This window comes from Maniola jurtina, chromosome 9 (assembly GCF_905333055.1).
Source record: "Maniola jurtina chromosome 9, ilManJurt1.1, whole genome shotgun sequence".
NCBI classification, from domain to species: domain Eukaryota; kingdom Metazoa; phylum Arthropoda; class Insecta; order Lepidoptera; family Nymphalidae; genus Maniola; species Maniola jurtina.
Window position 1 is genome coordinate 239,443 of NC_060037.1, and position 24,328 is coordinate 263,770.

Here is a 24,328-nt window from a genome sequence, read left to right on the forward strand (position 1 = left end):
TGCTGGTTCTTCTCAGTAAAGAAAGCATTCTGAACCAGTGCACAGTGGCAAATATAATCTAACGATACTTATCAATTTATTTTGCAGAGTTTGTACTCGAGACTTACGAGTAGGTGGCCCGGAGTAGGTAGGCTGATGAAATTTGGGAAAATCCTAATTAGGTATCCTAAATAGGTAGGTAGGTATCCTAGGTTTTTAAGGTTTCGTGTGTCCGAATGTAAAAACAGACCCCTTAACGGTGATTCTCAGATTTGGCGCAAATCACATATCAGGTCAAATAAAAAAATAATGAATGAAGTTACAGATGAGAATTGCATTACAAAAGAACTCTTGTATATTCAGCTACGGGTGCCCCAAAATTCAAAATTGTAACTACAAAGGTTACTTCAGAAATAATATTTTTGATATTAAAAACTCACCTCCTTCTACGGGTAAAACAGGAGTCTCAGGAAAAATCGCTATGATTTTCAAAGAAGACGGTTTTAAACGAGCTCGAGTTTTTCACATATTATTATATACATCCTGAGAAGCAATTAAAATGCATTTTTACACGTACGAATCATTTAATTACGTCATAAAAAAATAACAAATGTTTGGCACAGAAAAAAAGTCATTACCTGCAACTGAGATGGCACCTCCAAAATATCCTTCTAGTATACATATTGCCATCCGTTCTCCCCTGCCCCGTACTAAGCCCTAATCAGTCTATCTAGGCATGTTGCGGAAAGTGGCCGTGCACTTGTAGAAAAAAAAATATTTACGCTTTTGGTGCCAAAACTGGTGTTTGGCACGACTTTTCACTCTTTGCCTTCAACATCATTTTAGGACAAATAATTAGTTTTTCTTAATAATTTTATTTTCTTTCATGTACTAATAACAACATAAGTATCTAGTTTGATGTTCATATATATTGCATTTTAAAATACGACGTTATAAAATTAAAACTGCCAAAACCTCATTTACGCTCTATCATTACCGTAATTTTCCTTCCGTTTTTAAATTGAAGGTAATGATGTTGAATTGAAGGAGGTGATCAATTTTTCAGGAAATAATGTTATTCCAAAATTGTGTAACTAATCAGTTGAATTAGTAGCCCATATTGTTACAAGCAATTTAGAAATAACTATTCAAAATCCTTGCAACTCGAGGTATTTCAATATTAAAAATAACCATCACATATCGATTTTAGAAACTACCAAAGTGAAAAGAAATAGTCAAAAAACGCGCGAAAAAAAATTAGCGCAGACTAAAAACACAAAAAACAAACAAAAACGAAGAACTAAAGAAAGATCTAGAAAAATATGCGAAACGTAAAGAAGAATGATGGAGTCCTTTCATTCCTTCTTGGATATTAGGGCTGCAGCAGTTGTTTTCTAGGTCTCCCTACGTTTGGTTGCTGCTTTGACATGGTTCCACGAGAATTCCACTCTTTTAAGGTCTGCTTCAATGGGCGTCCTCTAGGAGTTTGTTGTTCGACCAGGTCTCATTTGACTGCCAGGTAGGCAGGTTTCAATAAATGCCACTTGAGCAACGTTTTCTTCCTCTCTTCGCAAAATATCCAATCACAATCGCCTCAAAGCTATTTCCTTATTTACTGGGAGTTGCTGGCATTTGTACCACAAGTCCTCATTTCTGATCGTGTTAGACCAGAAAATGCGGGGAATAACACTGAAACTCTTATTGTGGAAAACCTGAATTCTGTGGATTAGCGATATCGTTGTTTCCACGTTTCACACCTGTATAAGAAGACTGAATTTACAAGCGATTCAAACAGAGAGAGCTTTAGCTTTTATAATCCAGTTATTGACATCAGCCTCGGCACCGCCGCTAGGAGAAATGATGCTACCGAGGTTATAGAACTCCTCCACCTGTTTAATTGGTTTGTCTTCTAAATAAAATGGTTCTGAAGCAGTAGAACTTATCCTCATCTTCACTGTTTTCTTTGTGGTAATCGGCAGACTAGTTAAGGAACTTTGTCTTGTAGGTATTTTGATTTGGACTTAATGTGTTCGAGTCAATCTGATATGAGAACAAGGTCATCCGCATAGTCAAGGTCTTCAAGTTGCCTACTGCTCCATGATATCCCTTTCGGACTATTGGTGACACGACGCATAACTTCGTCGATAAGCAAGATAAATAACAGTGGTGAGGAAGACATCCTTACTTAACTCTACGGATTATTTTGAGACTAAAGAAGAATAGAAAATCAAAACTCTTTGTTGACTGCAAGACAACAAAGAGTACAGAGAAAAAAAATACTTGAAAATTAAAAAAACATATAGAAAAAATAAAAAGAAGTAAGCCGATTGAGAAAATACTGTTTAAGATAACAAGGGATTTAGAATAAAATCATCCACAGAAAAATAATGTGCTCCTTGTGAACATACTACTCCTATAGTTATAAAAGATGTTATTTATTCGTCAAAACCTCTACAATTGACGTCAAGGGCTAGCTTTGTGTAATATACATTGTCGATGGTGTATGTCAATAATTATTAGGCTTTTGTTTCGACGGTTTGACGTGTTTTCGAATAAAATGGCGTATCGAAATGACCATGGTTATTAACTTCTTGTAGTATATTTCAGTCGCGACGAGGATGGGATTATACAAAAAACCTTTACAAGAAACTCTATCAGTTAAACAAATAAAACGGAAGAAGTTTCCAGGAAAGCCAGGAATTCACCAAAAGTAAAAATACTTTCTGATGTACGTTTCCATTGGACTAATACTCCTTTCTTTATTAATGGCAGATTACCTCTTAAAGATAGTACGCGTACGACTGATACTGATCATGTTTGAGAACATGCCCCAGATAACCGACCTTTCTGCATTTGATCGCCAAAATTAGGTCTCTATCTTTACCGATGCATCTTTGTCATTTTTATTTTTTGAACCCAACTTACTCGCAGTAATTTTCAGTAGCAGTTGCTTATTGCGCAGTACTTTTTTCATTTTCATGAATAATTCACGGGCAATTTCAATTCAGGTCTTTATTTCAGAATCTGGATCCCATTCTTCATTTACCCATTTACCAAGATATTTGTGCATTGAAACTCTTTCGAGTGTTGTACATGTGAGAGTTCTTATTGAGGTTTGTTGCGGTTTTCTTGATACTGTACATAAACTTAGTCTTTGAGAGATTCATGCTTAGACCCGACTTTCTGCTACATTTATAAACGCTATCTATTATTTTCAAAAGATCTTGGGAACTAGAAGCCAAAAAAACAGTATCATCAGCGTATCTAATATTATTTATATTTATTTGTTTACCTTGACATCCCATTCCTTATTTTCCAATGCTTCTGAGATGATAGCGTCTCAGTATAAGTTGAACAGAAGCGGAGATAAGATGTGTCCTTGTCATACCCTACCGCTACTTCATCTGTTTCCTCAACTTCAACTATTACTGTCCCAGTCTGCCACCAGTAAGGGTTCTTAATGATCTTTATTTCCTTGCCAACGAGTTCAACATACTGCAAACGACGAATAAGTACCACTTGATGTACACGGTCAAAGGCTTTCTCATAATCAATGAAGGAAATTCATACATCAGTTTGCATGTCTCTATATTTTTGGACTAGTACGTTTATAGCAAATAATGCTTCTCAGGTTCCAACACCAAATATAAATCCAAACTCTCATTGAAGTAGTTGTCACATTTATTTCTAATCCCTTAAGAGCTGATAAGTAGAAACATCTTTGGAACATGACTCATGAGGCTAATAGTGCGGTATTCATTGCATGTCTTAACATTCCCAAGATGTTGCAATGATTCCTTGACATGTGTCTGCGAACATATAATTTTCTATAAATCGTTTTACAAATTCTTTTTGACTTCAGGGTCCAAAATTGGTTTAACTTTATCATCAACTAAAATGTTTATATACGACACCCTTCGAAGGTCTACCATTTCTATGCAAATTAAATAATCATGTTTTCGCTCATACTGTTCTATCACCAAACATTTGTGTTCGTGATAAAATGCTCTCGCAGCATGATTATTTTATACATTTCAAGTAAAATTTATAGGTGATGATATGTCTGGAATAATATTTTTGTTAAAGTTTGCAATATTTCCGTTATTAATTCTGTTTACTTGATTAATAAGATGAAGAAACACGTTATTTTTTGAAAATGAAATATTGCTTCATTACTATCAGATAAACATCAACGCCTTCTCCACCAAAATCATTACCAGCACACTAGAAATCATTACCTTCAGTAACTGAAAATTTCAAATGCATATATCTCTGAAATTCATGGGTGCAATTTGATATAACTTGGTCATTCTTTTTAATTTCACCTATATTTTAGTTTAGTTCAGCAATTTTCACAATTTAAAAAATTCTCTTATTTTCTCCGATTTGCGCCAAATCAGAGAAGTACCCTTAATAGGATCACTCGTGTTTGTCCTATCACAGCCAAAAGAAAAAATACAAGCTAAAAGCAATCTGTGATCTTAAAAATACATGTTTTCACCGTACAAACTTTTCACCGTACGGAACCTGTGCACGCGAGTTCAACTCGGACTTGTCTGATTTTAAGGTAATTTAGCCATAAAAAATGAGCGCGTCATAGAGGCTGTGAAAGAGGTAATAACAATAGAGATCACGAATCTGTAATGCACAGTTACTCAGAAATCGCAGTTCTTACAAAAATACAAGGAAAAAGAAAATGAAACAAAAATGATAACACAGCCATTTTAATATGTAAAGACAGGTAGGGTATCTACTAGAACTTTTGGTAATCCTGGGCATTATTAGTGGCGGTGAGGATCCGAAAGATTCTGGGACTGACTAGACAAGAGGATGGCGCCTGGAGGCAAAACAAGAACCGGGAGAACTGGTGGCCGAACCTAAAATAATTTTGAGAAACTCCAAGTAGCTAAAATAGAATAGAATAGATTTTTATTCAATTATACTTTTACAAGTGCTTCGGAATGCCGTTCCTACCGAGAAGAACCAGCAGGAAACTCGGCGGTTGCTCTTTTCAATTGTTCAATTTACAATAATATTTCATACTATACAAACCTAGCACCTAGATTAAATAGAGCAAATAGATTTCAACACCACGATTCGCTTTGTTTCATTGATAGAAGTAGCCTGTAGGTAGGTACTAGTTAGGTAAATATCCACCTACAATTATTCTGAGCGTGAACAATATATACTTACCTAATAGGATCCTTTTAGAATCGTAGTCATTCCCCTTCTAGGTTAGCCCGCTTCATCTTAGACTGCATCATCACTTACCACCAGGTGGGATTGCAGTCAAGGGCTCACTTGTATCTGAATGATTAAAAAAAGTCATCTTTTTCATTGTTGATACCTCCCTACTAATATTGTTAATGTGAATGTGTATTTGTCTATCTGTTTTTCACGATCACATCCGATTTTACAGATAGCTTGCATTCCAAACACGGATATACCTATAAATCATCGCGTTAAACTGAGTGGGCCACACTTGAACAGTTAACGTTTAATGTCAATTGAATTGGGGGAAAGTCGTCTGATGCCAAACGGCATTGTGAATGCCGTTGTACGTTGATCTACAACCGTGGCTACATCTACGTTTAACGGGAAACGCCGTTGAACATCGCGTTGTTGGCCGTTAATGTGACCGGGACATAATACAATCGGTATTATATCAATAAATAATTAGTATGCTATCATGTTGGGTGCCGGGTCTTCCTCGTCGCGTTGGGAAGATGTCTCCAAGGGCAGGAGCCGCGCGAGGCCGAAAGTCAAAGGTTCCTTATCGACGGTATTTTCCCTACATTCGATACGGTCACATCGTATTATGCAACTTTGTCCGTGTGTAACAGTTTATGTCAATATTAGATTATAGTACGCCACAGATCGAGATGACAATGGAGGTATTAGGCGTGGGGGGGACGCCCCGCACGTCTCCCACTCCGGATTAGCAGGGGCAGTTCGAGTGTGCGCGGCATCTCCACATCTCCACCCCGTTGCGTACTAGGTAAACAGAGTCAAATTGATAGAGGTTTTAGGGTTCCATAGTAAAACTAAAATTATGAAAAAAAGATAATTTAGGGTATGTTCTAAACATGAAAAATCGGTCAAGTGCGATTCGGACTCACACACTGAGGGTTTCGTACTATTATATAAAAAACACCTTAATTTTTATGGCGGCCTTTTGTTTTTTTTTTGTTATAACGGCAATAGAAATACGCATTCTGTAAAAATTTCAGCTATCTACCTATTGGCCATTGCAGTTCATGAGATGCACCGCGCTGACAGACGGACGTACGGAGAACGGAAGTTTAGTAATAGTGTCCCATTGTTACCTTCGGGTTCCATACCCGTCAAGTTCCATATAATCATACAAAATTATGTACTTTAATTTTTATTATTTGTTATCAAAGCGGCAGTAGAAATACAAACTGAAAATTTAAACACTGTAGGCACTTATTACGGTTCATGAGTAATACCGCTCGCTGACAGACAGACGAACTGATGGATAATAGAAGCTTAGCAGGTGCGAAATAAAATAAAAAATAACACATTTTTTAAAATCATTTATTTCAACAATACTCAACGGCGTCTAGGGTCTGTATAATCTCTCCAACAAATCGTTTCGGGAATGTCTAACAACCTCAGGGCATGAGCAAACTATAATAATAATATATAGTAGGCAATAAATTATTTACATATTATATTATCACGATATTGTGATCCAATCAAATTAAATGTAAGATAATTAATTATAAGTAGATTTTGCATTCTTAAATGCACCCAATGATAATTTTAGTTATATCACATTTTGTTTTTCTAATATCAGTGACGTAATAATGGGATGGCAGTACTGAATTTTTTGGCCCTTAGGTACCAATCTTTACCCCCAGAAGTCACATCATTACGTCACAACAATAAACAAATTCACTAGAAATTCATAAACAATAATTAATTTAAACATATTTCAACAAAATATACCTTAAAATTATAATATTGTACGTAACATAACTTTTAGATAATAACCAGAGTTTGTTTCACCAGAATAAAACATAAAATACTCGTTTTGTGCGAATCAAAATAAAATGGCACTGCCTGAGACTAGTTGACTTCGTATTATTTGTAAATTATACAAGAAGACTAATAAACAACTAAATGATATAATTACAGACAAAATAATATTATACAATACATTTATATACAAATCAGAATCCAGAAATATTCAGACAGTTATGTTTTAACAATAATGTCATCCACAAATCATTAATCGTTTTTATTATACAAACTTAAGAGTTAAAATATTACACAAAATTCAAGATCTTACGATTTGAAACCAGAGTATAATATTAATAACAATAAAATAATAATTATACTTATAATAATTAAATAAACTTCGGAAAATAATTGAATAGAAATGTTCGAACATTCGCGGCATTCGCTTTTCTGCGCAAACGAGTTTTGCCGATGCAATTTAGAAAAGTGCTAGATTTTTCATCTCAACCAACGTTGATAAATCCTAGATCGAAACACATTAACGATAGAGTAAAATGGACCTAAATATCCTTGATTTAAATTCCAAAATTCAGCACCACCGATTTTATTTTAGCAACATATCTCAGAGCACGACGTGAGCTGTACATGACGTATGGACGAACTTGAACTTTCAAATAATGCAGTTAAGGTTTATTTCACTTTTACGCCAAAGTGTTTCGACTTCTATCAATGTTGGTGTAATTTGAAATCTTATACTCTATCCACGGAGAAAGGTTAGTATAGGGCTCTCTTTTACGCAATCTCCTGCAAACGACAAAGACAAAAACTCATTGAGCGTTAACCATTTTGAGTCACCAACCAATAACAAACGAAATTTCGAATTGAATTTCGAATGTTCTTAATAATATAGTTAGTTTACAGAAAACAGTTTCACGATTGGTTTATGAATGATTAGCGCCCACTGGGTTTTTTGGCTTTGCATTTGTATGGAGCCACATGGTCGCAATAGTTTTTATTTTTATTATTCTCATTTAGAGATAAATGAGAATTAAAAAAAAAAATGGAATTAAGTAACAGAGAAAGTCCCATACTAACTTTTCTCCGTGGATAAAGTATAAGCACACTGTACTTGGCTATTGAAAAATCTGTCCAGTTGTGAAAAATTAACCTAGTTGTTGTTCGCTTGGTAACATTTAGCTAGAACCTCGTCCCGTGGTGTTTACGAGAACTCCTTGGTGAACTTGGAGTGGAAGGTCTTGAAGCTGTCCAGCATCTCCTGCAGCAGCGCGGGCTGCGGCAGGATGGTGGTGCGGAAGTGGTAGGTGCCCGGGTACTGCCCGAAGCCGCTGCCTGGGACTATGCTGATGCCTGGAATGGAGGAGTTCCATGATATTGTTAATGGCGCCCATTCTTATGTTTTTTTTTTACACTGAATTTAGAGTATCCGCATCTTTTTCTTTTAAGGGTTCGTTACCCGAACGGTTCCTACAGGACCCTATTACTAAGTCTCCGCTGTCCGTCCGTCTGTCAGCGGACTGTCTCGTGAACCACAACACGTAGAAAATTGAAATTTTCACGGAATGTGTATTTCTATTGCTGTTATAAGAACAAATAATAAAAAATTCAAAACCGCTATGAAAATTTAAAAGTGCTCTTTATTGTACGACTAGCGACTCGCCCCAGCTTCGCACGGGTGTTCTATGGAAAAGTGGTTTTAATGGCTAAAATATAAATGTTTGGTTTATACTATCGCGGACTTTTTTGTAGGCATTATTGAGTTCTACAACTTTTCTATAGAAGTCAACCATACATCTCTAACCATTTAGGCAGCGTTCGCGAGAATCGTTAACGTACGGCAGTTTTTTCGACGCCTTACTCCACAATTTTCACTACCACGAAAAATCCTATCTATTTTCCGGGATAAAATATAGCCTATACGGATTCGGAAGAATCCCTCTAAGTAATGGTAAAAGAAATTTTGAAATCGGTCCAGTAGTTTTTGAGCCTATTCAATACAAACATACAAAAATACAAAAATTCAAAAATACAAAGGTTTCCTCTTTATAATATTAGTATAGATGATACGGAACCCTTCGTGAGCGAGGCCAACTCGCACTTGACCGATTTTTATTAATGTTTCAAGACTTCAAGGCTGTTGTCGTCATAGAGTAGTTACCAGTCTCCTCCAACAGTCGTGACGCGTAGAACACATCCGGTTGCTGTCCCGCCTTTTTAGCTGCATCGATAGCTTTCTGCGGCAGATCTATCTTCGGGAACGCGTACATCGCACCCTGAAACATAATATACGTATAATGCATGCATTTCGAGAAAGTACAAGCCATAAGTGTTAACTGTCATGTCGAAAGTTCAGTTTACTCTTAGGCTGAGATCTACAGAGCGCACTTGGCTTTGTTCAGACTTAACACACTGTTAAAACGAGACAGCGTTATACCGCTGGTATAAGTCTCGTTGTAACTGAAACTTAAGTCTAAGCAAAGTCAAAGTGCGCTCTATACATTTCAACCTTAAATTAAGTACTAAAATGATACTTTTTGAGATTAGCTCGTTAGAGGGACGACACAGACCTGCACAATGTTGCACTGGAAACCCTCCATCTGGTTGAAGGTGTCGGCGATCATCTGTGCTCGCTTGTTGAGGGACTCCAGTACTGCAGTCTTTTCCTTGAGCCATAGGGGATACGATGGTTCACCTTCCTTCGGGGGTTTAGCCTGGAATTGAAAAACGAAATATTATTTTGCACTTTGAATTAAAAGAGTTTACCAGGCTATGCCACTTAAATGTATTGAATACATTTACAAAAACCATGATTTTGCATAAAAATCGGTAAAGTGCGAGATGGGCTCGCACACTAAGGGTTGCGTGGATGTAACCACAAATCCACCGTTTTCAAATCGTTGTCTGTCTGTCTGTTTACTCGGGGGGATCAAAACCTATAGGGTACTTCCTGTTGACTTACATTTATGAAATTTGGTAGGTAGCAATATCTTACAGCACAAGTAAAGGGAAAAATCCAAAAATACAGTGTTATTTCTTGTACAATGATACGAAACTATTCGCGTGAGAGAATAAGGCTTGTTTTTTTTGGAACAATCCTGTAAATAGTGGAAAGTATAATCCAAATACTCACGACACAGTCAACGGCGGTCTGTCCCAGCACAGTGGGGCACAGCATCGCGGATATACACTTGTACAAGTTGGCCTGCACTCCTGGCTCCATATTCATCAGCTCCATCCAGCCTCCCCTCAACCCACACTCGCCCATGTACCCTTTGCTCACGGACATGAACGACGCCAGTTCTGTCTGGTTGTAGGGTGAACCCATCTCTGTCATGACCTGGAATCGTTTTTTCGTTTGTTACAATGGTGGTTCGGTTGTACATACAACGTTATTAGTGATAATGGATGGCAATTTGATTTTACACAAAACTAAATTGATATGTCTGTAAATAATACTGTCATTTTACTGAGAAAAGCATGACACTATTTTCAATCCTTTTCATTTCATTTTTTCAAATTAGAACCATTAGTTGGTAAATCATTTTTTTATTATAAAGATAATAACATGGGATAGTAGAGTTCTAACCTTTTTGAAGGAGTAGAACTTGCTGCCCTTAGCGTAGACGTTGTCCTGGTACACTTCATCCGCGAAAATGAACAGTTTGTGTTTGTGCGCGAACTTGATGATGGATTCGATGTTGTCACGAGTCAGCACCTGAAGACATTTACAAAGTTAATCTAAACATACCATGACTCGTCTTTTTTTATAAAAATAGCGAGCAAACGAGCAGGCGGGTCACCTGGTGTTAAGTGATTACCGCGCCCATGAACATTTGCACGCTAGAGGTACCGCCGCGCCGATGCGTTGCCGGCCTTTCAGGAATTTGTTGGTCCGCCACTTGAATAACCCCCATGTTGTAATCTAGTGGGAACACCGCCGATGGGAATTGATTCCACAGTTTGCCTGTGCGTGGAAAGAAGGATGTGGCACAACGGGCGGTCGATGTGTACCAGGCACCCAGGTGGTGAGGGTGAAATTGCTTGCGGTGGCGTGCGGTGCGGTTGTAAAAGAAGGAAGGTGAATGAGGGCAAACAGCTCCCTATATTGGAGTCTATAGCTAGATTTGGGCTAACTGACTGAAGAGACTAGTTACCTGTCCAGTGGGGTTGCCAGGGTTGATGACGACGAGCGCGCGGACGTTGGCGTTCTTCTGCGCCTCGCTCCTGGCACGCTCCAGCTCGTCCACACTCAAGCCCCAGTTGGTGGCCTCGTCCAGGTAGTAGCTCACTAACTGCAGCCCGTACTCCGCCAGCGAAGCCGAGTACAGCGGGTACTGGGGGATGGGCACCATCACTCCTGCCAAATGGGAATTTGAATTAATAGTAATCCATTACTAAATACTAGCTGATGCCCGCAGCTTAGCCCGCGTGGATTGGTCAAATCCCCTGCAGCATCAGGATTGAGGAGTTGGAATCCAAATTTTTTATAAAACAATGTCGCAAAGTTCCTCTATCGATTAAAAAAGAAACGACGCAAATCGGTTCAGAAATCTCGGAGATTTCGGTGTACATAGGTAGAAAAACACAACTCCCTTTTTGAAAGTCGGTTAAAAAAGTAGCCTATGTTACACCCTGGTCAATCCTCTACTTGTCTGTAAAAATCCCGTCAAAATCGGTTTAGCCGTTCCAAAGATTAGCCTTTTTAAACAGACAGACAGACAGACAAAATTTTAAAAACGTGTGATTCAGTGTTGGTATCGTTCAAATAACCATATGAGCTTAATATGAGGTAGTTATTTCGAAATTACAGACAGACACTCCAATTTTATTTATTAGTATAGATTATGAAAGCGAAAGTGTTTCTGTCTGCTAGCTTTTCACGGCCCAACAATCAACCGATTTTTACGTTTGGCACAAAGTTAGCTTACATCCCGGGGATGGATATAGGCTACTTTAAATCCCGGAAAATCAAGTTTGCTAGAGGCAGCTTGTATCTCGGAAATTGACATAGGCAACTTTTTATTCCGGAAAATGAAAGAGTTCCCACGGGATTTATAAAAACCTAAATCCACGCGAACGAAGTCGCGGGCATCAGCTAAGAAACTGCGCCAATTTGTAAAGACGTATGGTCGACACACTCACCCGATGTCTTGCCGCCCAGATTGTTGCAGAAGAGCTGCAGCACGCTCTTGATGGCGGAGGAGGCTCCCGCGGAGAGGCACACGTTGTTCCAGTCGGAGGGATGCCCGTCCCTGCGCTGGATGTACTCCGCCACGTTGCGACGGATCAGCTCGATGCCGTGCGACGCCGAGTACGAGCCCACTGAACCACCCCTGTCGGATGGAAAGCGTGTACTTAGTACTGTCTAAGATACTGGGCATTTCATGATTCTATGTCAACGGGAAGTACCCTATAGGTCTTCTTGACAGACACGACGGACGGACGGACGGACAGACAGACAGTGAGCCGGCAATTGGTTGATCTGATGAATATAAATTAGCAAGAAATAGCAAGTTCTCTCCTTTGAAGGATAGATACAGTAAACTTGCTATTTCTTGCGCCCTATAATAATCATGATAATAATGATGGTGATGGTATGATGATACTTACCCACAAGCGTCAAGGATTTCTTTGGCTCGTTGTTTGACGTCGGCGGGGAAATCGCCCTTGTCGATCAGCTCGGGCAGAGACACACACGCCAGAACCTGTCGAAAACACAAAATTGTATCCTCATCAGACCTATTTAGACCTTCATAATGGTACTGATTCAGATGGCACCAGTCATCTCTTTCTAAAGCTCTTAAAACCTGCCCTCTCTTATTCTCTTCTTACTGCCGGGTACAGTACCCGGCAAATAACTTGAGTATTGACACTATTGGCTGGCGAATATTGGGTGCACGCGATTGGTTGATCAGTCGACTTTCGCTTCTGGGATTCGCCGTTGTTTTCCGGGCACTATACTTTACTAACCTGCCAAATACGAGTGAAGAATATCCTGGTTAAATGCCAGACTGAACAAGACGAATAGCCTTACTTCCAATTAACTTTTCTCACCTGTCTAATAAATGTGATGGGACGTTGTCCCATGGCGTGCGCATCTCCGATGTTCGCCCTGATCACCTTCTTGAAAGGCTTCTGTGCTCCCTGTAAATGCAACAATATTCGATGTTAGACCACGATCGTTATTTGTTCCTACGCACGATCAAACATATTGAACTCCACATAGGGAAAGCTCATACATTCGTATTAAAAAATCGGCTAAGTGCGACTCGAACTCGCACACGAAGGGTTCCGTGCCATCGTACCTAACACTTCTTTATTTTTAAGCCGGCCATTTTGAAATTTTTATTATTAGTAATTGTTATAGCGGCAATAGACACATTTTGGGAAAAATTCAAATTTACCTATTACGGTCCATAATCATGAGATAAAGCCCACTTACAGACAGACGGACGGACGCACAGCGGAGGGTTAGTAATTCTTTGGGTACGGAACCCTAAAAAGATAAACCTCATGTTGTGAGGTTTAGCGAATCCTTTATTACAATGACCTTGAATAAACCACCCAATGGGGTAGCTACTTGCTGGTAGGGTGGCAATAACCCACCCTTTGCGGCATTGGGGCACGTCAAATGTGTATAAAACATTCACCTCTGTCTATCCCTCTGCCCTTCTCTTTCTTTAGGTCAATACACATTTTATTTACAGCTATAAAGCAATTTTTAGTTACATTATATTCTTAGCGCCCCTAAGTCTTCCGATATTGGATCAGTCAATGCGGTAACATCACAACCTAGACGCCTTTATTATAATGAGTGTGAAATTTTATCGGTTTGTCCTTCAATCACGCCGCGACAGAACAACGGACGGATTTAGGTTTTCAAAAATGCCGTTGGAACCAAAAGTAACCTACCTCCTTCACTGGGATCCAAATTTAATTCCCTTGACTGGCAGCACGACAGAATGGCAATAAAGTGATCCTATAAGGGTTTCTTTTTCTCTGGATCTTCATGAACGGTTCAGGTTCTCACGGAACCCTAAAAATTACCTAGGGTTTTCTGCCGTGAAAGACTAGCAGGTAAACCAATGATATTATTCAGCATTAGTATGAATAATATCATTGGTTACATAAGACACGTTGTACTTAAGTATTGTATCATCGATTGATCACCATCAATCAATATCAGCTACAGTACAATTACTGCTATCGGGCAAGTTCGTTCCAAGTCCGAAGGTACGTGACGACTGTTATCACAACACAGCGGCAATTGAGCAATTGATGTGAATTTTCTCAATTCATCGCTAATCGAGCTATCATGGCTAGTGATGAAGACATTCATTGACTGATAATATGGTTATTTTATGCGTCAGAACAAGTGTAAATTAAAAAATTATAACACCCCCCTGCAATCTCTCCTAGTGGTAAGTGATGATGGTGTCTAAGATGGAAGCGGGCTAACCTGGAAGGGGTATGACAGTTTTTATCGAACCCATACTCCTTTGGTTTCAACAAGGTGTTCTGTGCGGACCGCTTAAGTGCTTGGCGCATAATTGGCTTAGTGGACGTAGACATCCACTAAGAAAAGATTTTTGAAAATTCAATCCCTAAAACAAAGGTTTGAAACTTGTGTAGTCTACGCGGACGAAGTCGCGGGCATCAGCTAGTATGAAATATTCCTACGAGAGCAAGGATACACTAGCCGCACTAGGCAGTAATCGATATCGTGCGACTCGATTGCCGTGACGGCCGGCAGTTTCTATACAATTCATATCAAAAGTCTTATACCTACAGGGATATTATAATTTAGATAACATTGTTAATCTGTGACGATAACAAGATAAAGTTAAACAGCACTAAAACCCGACTACTACCCGCGAACTGCCGGTAGATAGCGATAGATGTAGTTAAATTGTTTTTAGTGTAGCTGTAGCTCGGTGTATTTTAACATTGCACTAGAGCAGTCTTTCCCAACGTGGGCGATAACGCCCCCTTGTGGGCGCTGCAGGCCTAAAGGGGGGCGGTAAGAGACCCAGAAAAAAAAGGGGGCATTGTGTAGGGCTTTGGGGTCGATTTATAATTTCATCTACCTAGCTAGGAAGACTCTTAGACACCGACTGAGCCTCAGCCGGAAGAAGAACTTATAGAATTGACAACAAACGAAGAAATAAAAATCAAGTTCAAAAATGGATATCAAGAATTTTGGCTACAAAAACCGATCCCGCAATTGTACCCTGGATAGTGGTCAATTGTTCAACGATTTTTGATAGCATTCCCATCGTCATATTTGTGTGAACGTGGATTTAGTGCTGTGGCAACGCTGCTTACTAAAAAGAGAAATCGTTTGCGTGTTACCGAACGTGGCGACTTGCGGCTGTTTTTGAGTAAATTGGAACCTGATATCAACAAACTTATTGAACAGCATCAGATTCAATCTTCACATTAGTTTTTATATAAGAATTGATTATGTTTGTTTTATTTTCAATAAAAGAGACTCTGTCCGAATACTATAAATTTGCGTGTCAATAATCAGTTATAAGTACTTAGCGGTTTTTAAGTATGTTTAAAAAGGGGGGCGTTAAAAAATAATTTATTCTTAAAGTGGGCAGTAGACAAAAAAAGGTTGGGAACCCCTGCACTAGAGTTATGAGCTCAGAGATACAATAGCAAAAAAAATTTTTTTGGAGACCCCCATTTTTTTGATGTATCATCTGTTAGGTCAATTTTTATCGTATAAAATAAAGCCTATGTCACCCGGACCTTTACAACGAATCAACCGACACCACATTCATCAAAATCGACCCAGTAATTTAGGCGCTACGGTGAAACACACAGAATCTAAATACAACCACACATACATACATAGATTGCTCATATAAATCACTAGCTGATGCCCGCGACTTCGTTCGCGTGGATGTAGGTTTTTTGAAATCCCTTGGGAACTCTTTAATTTTCCGGGATAAAAAGTAGCCTATGTGCTAATCCAGGGTATAATCTATCTCCATTCTAAATTTCAGCCCAATCCGTCCAGTAGTTTTTGCGTGAAGGAGTAACAAACATACACACACACATACAAACTTTTTCCTTTATAATATTAAGTTTGATAACACACACACACACAGATTATTTTTCCAGATGTTAGGACAATGAAGAGTCATCTTTTCTGTAATCTTAGTCTAAACTCTAAAGTCTACGTAAAATGTGATATCCGATTATATTATGTAACTGTATCTGCTTGTAATTAGTTAGAGTTACGTTTGACGTCGCGTCACATAAATAAATTACTAATTAACATAGATTAGTTCCACTGACACTTCTTACTCAATTCAAGGATATTTTTTATTGAGGAATCGCTTATTTTAGTGCCATAATCTACTGGTTCGCATATTTAACTGAGGACATTCAATGTTAAAGCTCAGTAACTTTATAGGAATTGGGCAGCATTTGTGACATTTTAAAAAAAATATTATTTGCAACTTCACCTCGCACGAAAACGCTATTCATTCTATTTGGTAGAAGCACCCTAGGTAATTTTTAGAGTTCCCTATCTCCAAAGAAAACGGAAAACTTATAGAGTCACTTCGTTGTCAGTCTGTCGTGTCTGTCAAGACCCGTCAAGGGAATCAAAACCTAAAAGGTACTTTTAATACAGTTGCTCAAAAAGTGGCGTATTGCAGGGACGTATAGCGTTCGGGATGTGGGCTATTACATACTCGTACTTTTTCTTTACCTTTCCCGCACTCGTGCTTTTTCTTTCCCAACTGTCAAAATATTAAAAAGAAAAACCAACCATGAAGTTTTTACTAAAAAAATTCATAGAAGTTTTTATGATTCATGCAAATACGTATTTCTAATAAGAAGCTACTAATTTGTTTCAATATCAGATTTAATGATTTGATTGAATGAGTTAGGTTAGGTTTCATTTCATTTCATCTCATTAAATTTCATTTTCATTTCATATCAATAAAAAACTTCTACTGAAGACTTGGCTGTATGGCCATAGTTCCCTTTGCCTACCAGAATAGGTGAAGAAAAAAAAAACTCTGCTTATATTCTACGGTTGGCGCGATTTTTCAGAAATTTAGTTGTTGGTTGCCTAAAATGAGTAATTTCGACCCTAGTTTTTTATATCTATTAACAATAAAGTTGTTTTAAATTAAATTAAGTTAGTTGAGTTTATTGTGTTTTTATTATTTTATTAAATTGCTTCATTTTTCGCAACTGTATTAAAAATAGTCGTTCAGTACACGTGCGGAACCGTCATTGCAACTCGTTCCGACTGTCAACCCTCGCCTTCAGCTACGCCTCGGCTCGGGTAGACATTTGTCGGAACTCTTTGCAATGACAGCCTTTCCGCACTTGTAATGAAATATACTATTCCTTGGGACCTAGAATCATTAAAGGCAGGTCAGTGGGTCTTATAGCACAAGCAAAGGAGAAAACCCGAAAACGTGTATTTGATGCATTACATTGGGGTTACATCACAAACAAAATTCAAAAGTGTTATTTCTTGTACGATGGTAAGGAACCCTTCGTGTGTGAATCCGACTCGCACTTGACCCATTTTAACGATTTATTGGATTTATCGTAGTATGAACAATACGTATCCATGCGGACGAAGTCGCGGGCATCACAGTACCTAGAAGTAAATTAGTGGAAAGAGTTGAGATCATCTGAGAGCTGTTATCAGTATATGACTTGATGTTATCAGTAGGTGTAGAGGTAGTAAACATGCTATTATATTCAAATTCAATTTAATCTTGTTTTTCCTTATCTGACTACTCATTTCTTCAGTTTCCAACATTTTTCTGGTGTAGTTCAGATTTATGCAGTGCAAACTAATGATAAGTTTGTGTAAACATCGTATCTACGATCATTCGTTCGTTTTTTAGGGTTCCGTACTACCTCAAAAGGAAAAACGGAACCCTTATAGGATCACTTTGTTGTATGTGTGTCTGTCTGTCCGTCTGTCAAGAAAACCTATACGGTACTTCCCGTGGACCTAGAATCATGAAATTTGGCAGGTGGGGTTGGTCTTACAGCACTTAATTTGTGTTTTTTTTCGCTGGAGATACGGAACCCTATGAATCTTTTGGCTCCTGGCTGTCGAGACAGCGACAATTGAGCCTGACATCTGAACGATGTAAGCAAATGATTGATTGCAACATTGTAGAGGAAAAGCAAAATGAGAGTTTGCCAATTACATCATTGACCTTTGGAAAATTTCGCCAACTCGACCGACCTTGAGGATTTTCATCGATACGTAAAATAAACGCGATGACAACGCGTTAAAAATACCATCTTCAATGGGGACATGTCTATTATCTACCTACTGTATCCATAGTAATATTATAGATGCGAAAGTATGTCTGTCTGTCGGCTAGCTTTTCACTGCCCATCCATATAGCCGATTTGTCGTGAATCCCGGGAATGGACATAGGTTAATTTTTATCCCGGAAAAGCAAATGGAATCCCCTGGATTTTTTAAAAAACGGTTTTTAAAAGTTCGAGTCGGATTCGCACGCGAAGGGCTCCGTACTTTCAAAAAAAATTTTTTCATGGCGGCCATTTTGAAAATTTTATTATTTGTTGGTTTAGCATATCAATAGTTATTCTATGAAAATTTAAAGTCTATCTATTTCGGTTCATGAGATACAGCCCGCTGACAGATAGACAGACAGGCGGACGGAAGCGGAGGGCATATATTATAGTAGGGCAATAGGGTAGTTGGCACCCTTGAGGTACGGATTACGGAACCCTAAAACAAAATATTCACGTGGATGAAGTCGCGGGCATCATCTAGTAGTCCATGTGGTAGATTCAGTGACGATTCAAAAGCATTTCTTATAAAAAATATTTCTATTTCAATACCGACTGTGCGTAATAATTGTGCGACGTGCGTTTATGGCCCAGCAAACTCGGATGATAATAATTCGAGCACCTACGTTATCAACTTATCAGTGTCATAAATGTATTTATTCCAAGTAAGACAAACTGTGCTACTTATGAAATAGCAAGACATTAACGCCGGTTCGGTAAGCAGTTCTACTGAGAAGAGCTAAAAATCTAGGCAGTTACTTTTTAAAACCCAAAATGTTACAATTTAACACAATAGGTACATATACACTTCCAACGAAATTTCGGCCACGGCGCGGCCAATCTACGGAGAAACAGAGAAATGTGCACAACAGAAACACTCCCTATTCCCTCTCTCACACCCCTTGGGGCGGCAATCCTACACGATCGGAGAGAAATCAGGCGAAGAACCGCGACGGCTTTACATGCTCTTCGAGGCAGCATGCATATGGTGGTCAAACACCGCTAACTTCCTAACTTCGGCCTAATACTGGGAATGTCTTGTCAGAAAACCCTGATACCCATTTTTGTCCAGACTTAGAAATCGAACCCAGGAATTGGTCACCCACAGTGAACCAAAGAGGCTGAGAATGAAGAATACAAGGTACCAGAAGGTCCAGAAGTTAATTAGGTACAACTTGGGAAACACTGGCGTTCATGCAAAATTAATCACACTCGCCAAAGCAGCAATCTATACTAATAAATAAAATTGGAGTGTCTGTCTGTAATTTCGAAATAACTACCTCATATTAAGCTCATATGGTTATTTGAACGATACCATAACTGAATCACACGTTTTTAAAATTTTTGTCTGTCTGTCTGTCTGTCTGTCTGTCTATCTGTCTGTCTGTCTGTCTGTTTGAAAAGGCTAATCTTTGGAACGGCTGAACCGATTTTGACGGGACTTTCACAGGCAAGTAGAGGATTGACCAGGGCGTAAAATAGGCTACTTTTTTAACCGACTTTTAAAAAGGGAGTTGTGTTTTTCTATCTATGTACACCGAAATCTCCGAGATTTCTGAACCGATTTGCGTCATTTCTTTTTTAATCGATAGAGGAACTTTGCGACATTGTTTCATAAAAAATTTGGAGTCCAACTCCTCAATCCTGATGCTGCAGGGGATCTGACCAATCCACGCGGGCGAAGCTGCGGGCATCAGCTAGTACATAATAATACAGTATTTGTAGTTTTAAAGTCATTTGAGCAAAGCTATTTCTAATAGGCTGCTATTATTGGAACTAACATTATGTTTTCAAACAGCTGCAAGGTAACGAGTTTACTGTATTATATCTAGACCTAGTAAATGTGAGACCTATTATTCACGACATTCATATATTAGGTAATAATTAATGATACCTTAAAGTCTACTAACTGATCCCTGTGATCTTGCACATGTATGCTACATATTGGCCATAGACCTTATGTTGTCTTTTCACCAAGCCTTGCTAAGACACCATGCTTACAAACAGTTTATGGTGTTCTTAAGCTGTTTAAGTTTACCAAAGAAATATTTAAAACTCAATCAAAGAAATATCTATAACTAGATGAAAAGTGTCTAGTCTAGATCTGATTCAGGGTGCATAGTATCCCTATACTATAAGGATGATGCCTACAACTTCACCCTTAGAAATCAGTTTTTAAAAATTCTGTGAGGATTCTTTGATTTTCTGGGTCCAAAAGTATCCTATGTCCATCCCCGGGATCTCTCTAGTTAAATAAGTCACAATGGTTTAAACGGATGGGCTGTGAAAAGCTAGCAAACAGACAGAAGACAGACACACTTCTGCATTTACAATATTTGTATGGAAGTATGAATTTCCAAGCTTCATTGGTACAGCTCAATAGCCTCATATAGAACTGGGCACCAAGAACCTAGCAACCATTTTCTTTAAGTAATTATCTTCTTTTTTTTATCTAATCTAAAAATAAAGTGCTATCACACCTCTTTCGTTATATCTGACAATAATCTGCACATAATATGTATATTGCTTATTATACTCAATAAAATATAGTATAATACTAGCTGATGCCCGCAGCTTCGCCCGCGTGGATTTAGGGTCTGAAATCCCGTGGAAAAGTAGTCACAAAGTTCCTCTATCGATTAAAAAAAAAATTACGCAAATCGGTTCAGAAATCTCGGAGATTTCGGTGTACATAGGTAGAAAAACACAACTCCCTTTTCGAAAGTCGGTTAAAAAAGTAGCCTATTTTACGCCCTGGTCAATCCTCTACTTGTCTGTGAAAATCCCGTCAAAATCGGTTCAGCCGTTCCAAAGATTAGCCTTTTCAAACAGACAGACAGACAGACAGACAGACAGACAGACAGACAGACAGACAGACAGACAGACAGACAGACAAAAATTTTAAAAACGTGTGATTCAGTGTTGGTATCGTTCAAATAACCATATGAGCTTAATATGAGGTAGTTATTTCGAAATTACAGACAGACACTCCAATTTTATTTATTAGTATAGATATAAGATAAGATAAGAGCACTGTTAACAATAATACCTACATTCATCATATTGACAACATCTGTTTAAGTAAATGGAACTAAATTTTATTTACTTTTGCATTTATTTACTTAAATAAAGTAATAATATTATAAATTATTTAAGTCCATCAGCCAGTTCATTTCCATCGGCCAGGACATTAGTTAAAATTCTGACAAACAGACATAATATCGTAATTCATAACTACTAACTATGGTTAAATACTAAAACATTCATAATACGCTCCTTAACAGTTACGTGTAACTAAACTGGTTATGTCGGATACTTGGTATTAAGTATGAACAGTCATATTAGCACAATAATAGGTAGTTAACATATTGTTATGTCTGCAGTAACTATGTAACGCTATGATTAACCAAGTGTTTAATTGCAAAAGGAAATGATGTATGTGGTAATTTGCTGTACATTAATATTGTACAGTCAAATGCAAATCTACTCTAATACTATAAAAAGGTTAACTATGTAAGTTTAGGCATAAAATGTAATCTCTCAAATTTTTCTTACACTGTAATTCCATATACTGACATATAGCTACTTTATCCCAAAGGCTATAACATTACAAAATGTATGTATTGCAGTCGTACAAAGTCACAGGCAAAACAAATAAAGTTACTAAATGAAATCTATGTAGGTAATTAATTATTAGTTTTGGTTTAGCACATTTTATTGAGTCTGGCAGAAGACTGACCATGCTAATATTCACCGGGAATCAATTTGGGAGATGGATGTAATAGGGGCATCCTGCAATAAACATCAGATGAGATTGCTATAAAGGGCTAGCTAAGAGTAAAACTGGTGGAATTAAGTACCTCCACCTTTTTGAATTTTGCTAAAAAGAGAGTTATTCATCAATATATGGCATAAGATGCAGTATATAATTGACCGAGCGAAGCTTGAGTGAAATTGCACTTGTCCATCTGTCCGTCTGTCAGAGCCTGATAACTTCTGTATTATTGAACATAATTACTTCAAATCTAAACATAACAATATATAAACTGATGGCCTTCAGTCAGATATTGCATTAAAAATACAAAAATCTTTAGTTCAGGGGAGCTCTCATACAAAATGGGGGGTTTTAAAGTGGAGATTGAATTCAATGTTGTATGTGAAAAACGGCCACATATTAGAAACTGAAACTTGTGTATAATTTTAGTTATATCATGTACTTGAACAACAAATACTATAGTCAGATAAGTATTATAAAGGAATGAAATTATATCAATTTTTAATGGGCATCAAAATTTCGATAGATGGCGCTGTTAACATTATTGTGAAGCATTTTTGCAAAATTCAACCATCTCCAACAACTCTATCTCTTTTAGCGTCTAATGTTACAAGTTAACTATTAAGAGAACCAGCTATGGGCAGTATATTATTCAGTAACTTTGTGTAAATATTTGTAACCTTCAAAGCAAACCATAGCTAAGTTCTAGGAACATGCCAGGATCTGATACAGTAAAGAATCCTGTAAAGTGGAATGCACATGATATAGGGCTGTTTACCTGCCTGATATTCAAAATACTTTCATTATTATTAAGGATAGATCACCCAATTCATATTTTTAAAACAGTCCTTATTTTATTACAAAAGTAAATATCTACTGGAAATACTTAGCAGGCCCATTATGCTATTTTTATCAAGTCTTTTAATGTTTATCTTTCAAAATATGTTAGGGAAGAAGTGGTTACCCAGGTAGGAGTACTTAAGTTCCAAACATCCATTGACTAAAATTTACGTTTGTCCATGACCTTGTAGTGTTAGTTACTTACACATCCTATTATTAACGTAACCGGCGTGCGAACGATTGTTTTAACTTTAATTTTACTTTCACTGATGAAATAATTCGCAACAAGTTTTTTGATTAACCTTTTCCAGCTCCTTCATTATCTCCGTCGCCCTGATGACCAGGGGCCCGCGGACCGCATATTCCAGTCTTACAATGTTCGGGTTGATGTTGTCCACCGTGAGTGCCTTCGACATGGTTCTTACGCTGGTGAAAATGTTCCGAGACAGCACTAACTCCACAGAATCCACTGGCTTCCCCGCGCCGGTTGCAAGTCGACTGGCGGCGGCGCGGCTTATCATCATTTTCAATGATGACATTTTCTCTAATCAGTTTACAATACCACCACCATTCAGTGTTCTAAAAACACACAAAACTAAAAAAAACTGCACTTATTATTTTACTCAACTAACTTATTAGTAAAATTCAGTTTTATTTTAATTTATTCTACCTTTCACATTCCGATTTATGTAACACAGTCAAATGTCAAATGTCAATATTGCAGTTGCGCGACGGAGCGGACCCGAACTCCGAAGACGCGGAAGTGCGGAGGTGCGAGCGAGACGACAAGATACCAGTTGTTGTCACCAAGTTTTTTTTACCTATGTTCCGAGTTTTTTACGTAGTTTTTAACAGATATTGCAACTTGCACTAATCTGTGGAGTTGCATTTGCCTTTCACACCATCACTATTATACTAGGATTTCACAGCTGCTGTCTGTCTGTTGTTATTCGACTGCGTGGTGCGACTGTCAGGGAAAATGATTGAAAAATGACTTCAATGAATTTATCGGTCCAATAATGATAAAAGATGACCTCTCCAATAAGGTTATCTGACTAACTATTATCATGCTATTATCTCAAAGAGTACCTATACATGTAAACACTACGTTTATTAGATTGTTCATTACATAGAGATAGTATAATAGGTTCATGGTTCATGGTACATTATCTATTTCTATCTATTGACAATGACAGAGAATTCGTGATGTAGGTACCGTGAGTGAGACACAAAATATCGATAAATATCGAAATTTTGTGTGTGAACATGTCTAGACTATAGAATACAGTATTGATGTGATGAGATAGTGCTAAGAGCCATTTTTCTGCTATACAGGGACCAGGGACCGAATTACCCGGAATTATCGGTATATTTTTAGTAGCGTCACCAAAGTACCGTTATGTTAAATAACGTTAA

The 24,328-nt window shown here is 37.9% G+C and overlaps 1 protein-coding gene across 3 annotated transcripts; it reads right to left on the bottom strand.

The window, feature by feature from the left end:
- Positions 1 to 6,521: 6,521 nt before the first annotated feature.
- On the bottom strand, positions 6,522 to 23,912 carry LOC123868577 (alanine aminotransferase 1). 3 transcript variants are annotated; one of them, XM_045911150.1, is made up of 11 exons: positions 23,734 to 23,912; positions 23,215 to 23,491; positions 13,036 to 13,125; positions 12,592 to 12,686; positions 12,124 to 12,314; positions 11,136 to 11,338; positions 10,568 to 10,696; positions 10,112 to 10,318; positions 9,549 to 9,692; positions 9,140 to 9,254; positions 6,522 to 8,331 (listed from the first exon to the last, which is right to left on the bottom strand). In XM_045911150.1, exons 2-11 carry the CDS (start codon positions 23,449 to 23,451, stop codon positions 8,183 to 8,185), a joined length of 1,560 nt encoding a protein of 519 aa, XP_045767106.1. In that variant the 5' UTR covers positions 23,452 to 23,491; positions 23,734 to 23,912; the 3' UTR covers positions 6,522 to 8,182. The 3 variants fall into 3 exon arrangements, with proteins under 3 accessions (XP_045767106.1, XP_045767104.1, XP_045767105.1); XM_045911148.1 differs by having other exon boundaries at positions 23,583 to 23,912; XM_045911149.1 differs by having other exon boundaries at positions 23,215 to 23,507; positions 23,583 to 23,912.
- Between the last annotated feature and the right edge of the window lie 416 nt (positions 23,913 to 24,328).

Coding starts and splice junctions, on each gene's coding strand:
- LOC123868577 (XM_045911150.1), bottom strand. CDS start 23,451: ATGTCATCATTGAAAATGATGATAAGCCGCGCCGCCGCCAGTCGACTT. Junction 13,126..23,214: donor TAATGAAGGAGCTGGAAAAG/GTTAATCAAAAA, acceptor TTGCATTTACAG/GGAGCACAGAAGCCTTTCAA. Junction 12,315..12,591: donor GAAATCCTTGACGCTTGTGG/GTAAGTATCATC, acceptor TCCATCCGACAG/GGGTGGTTCAGTGGGCTCGT.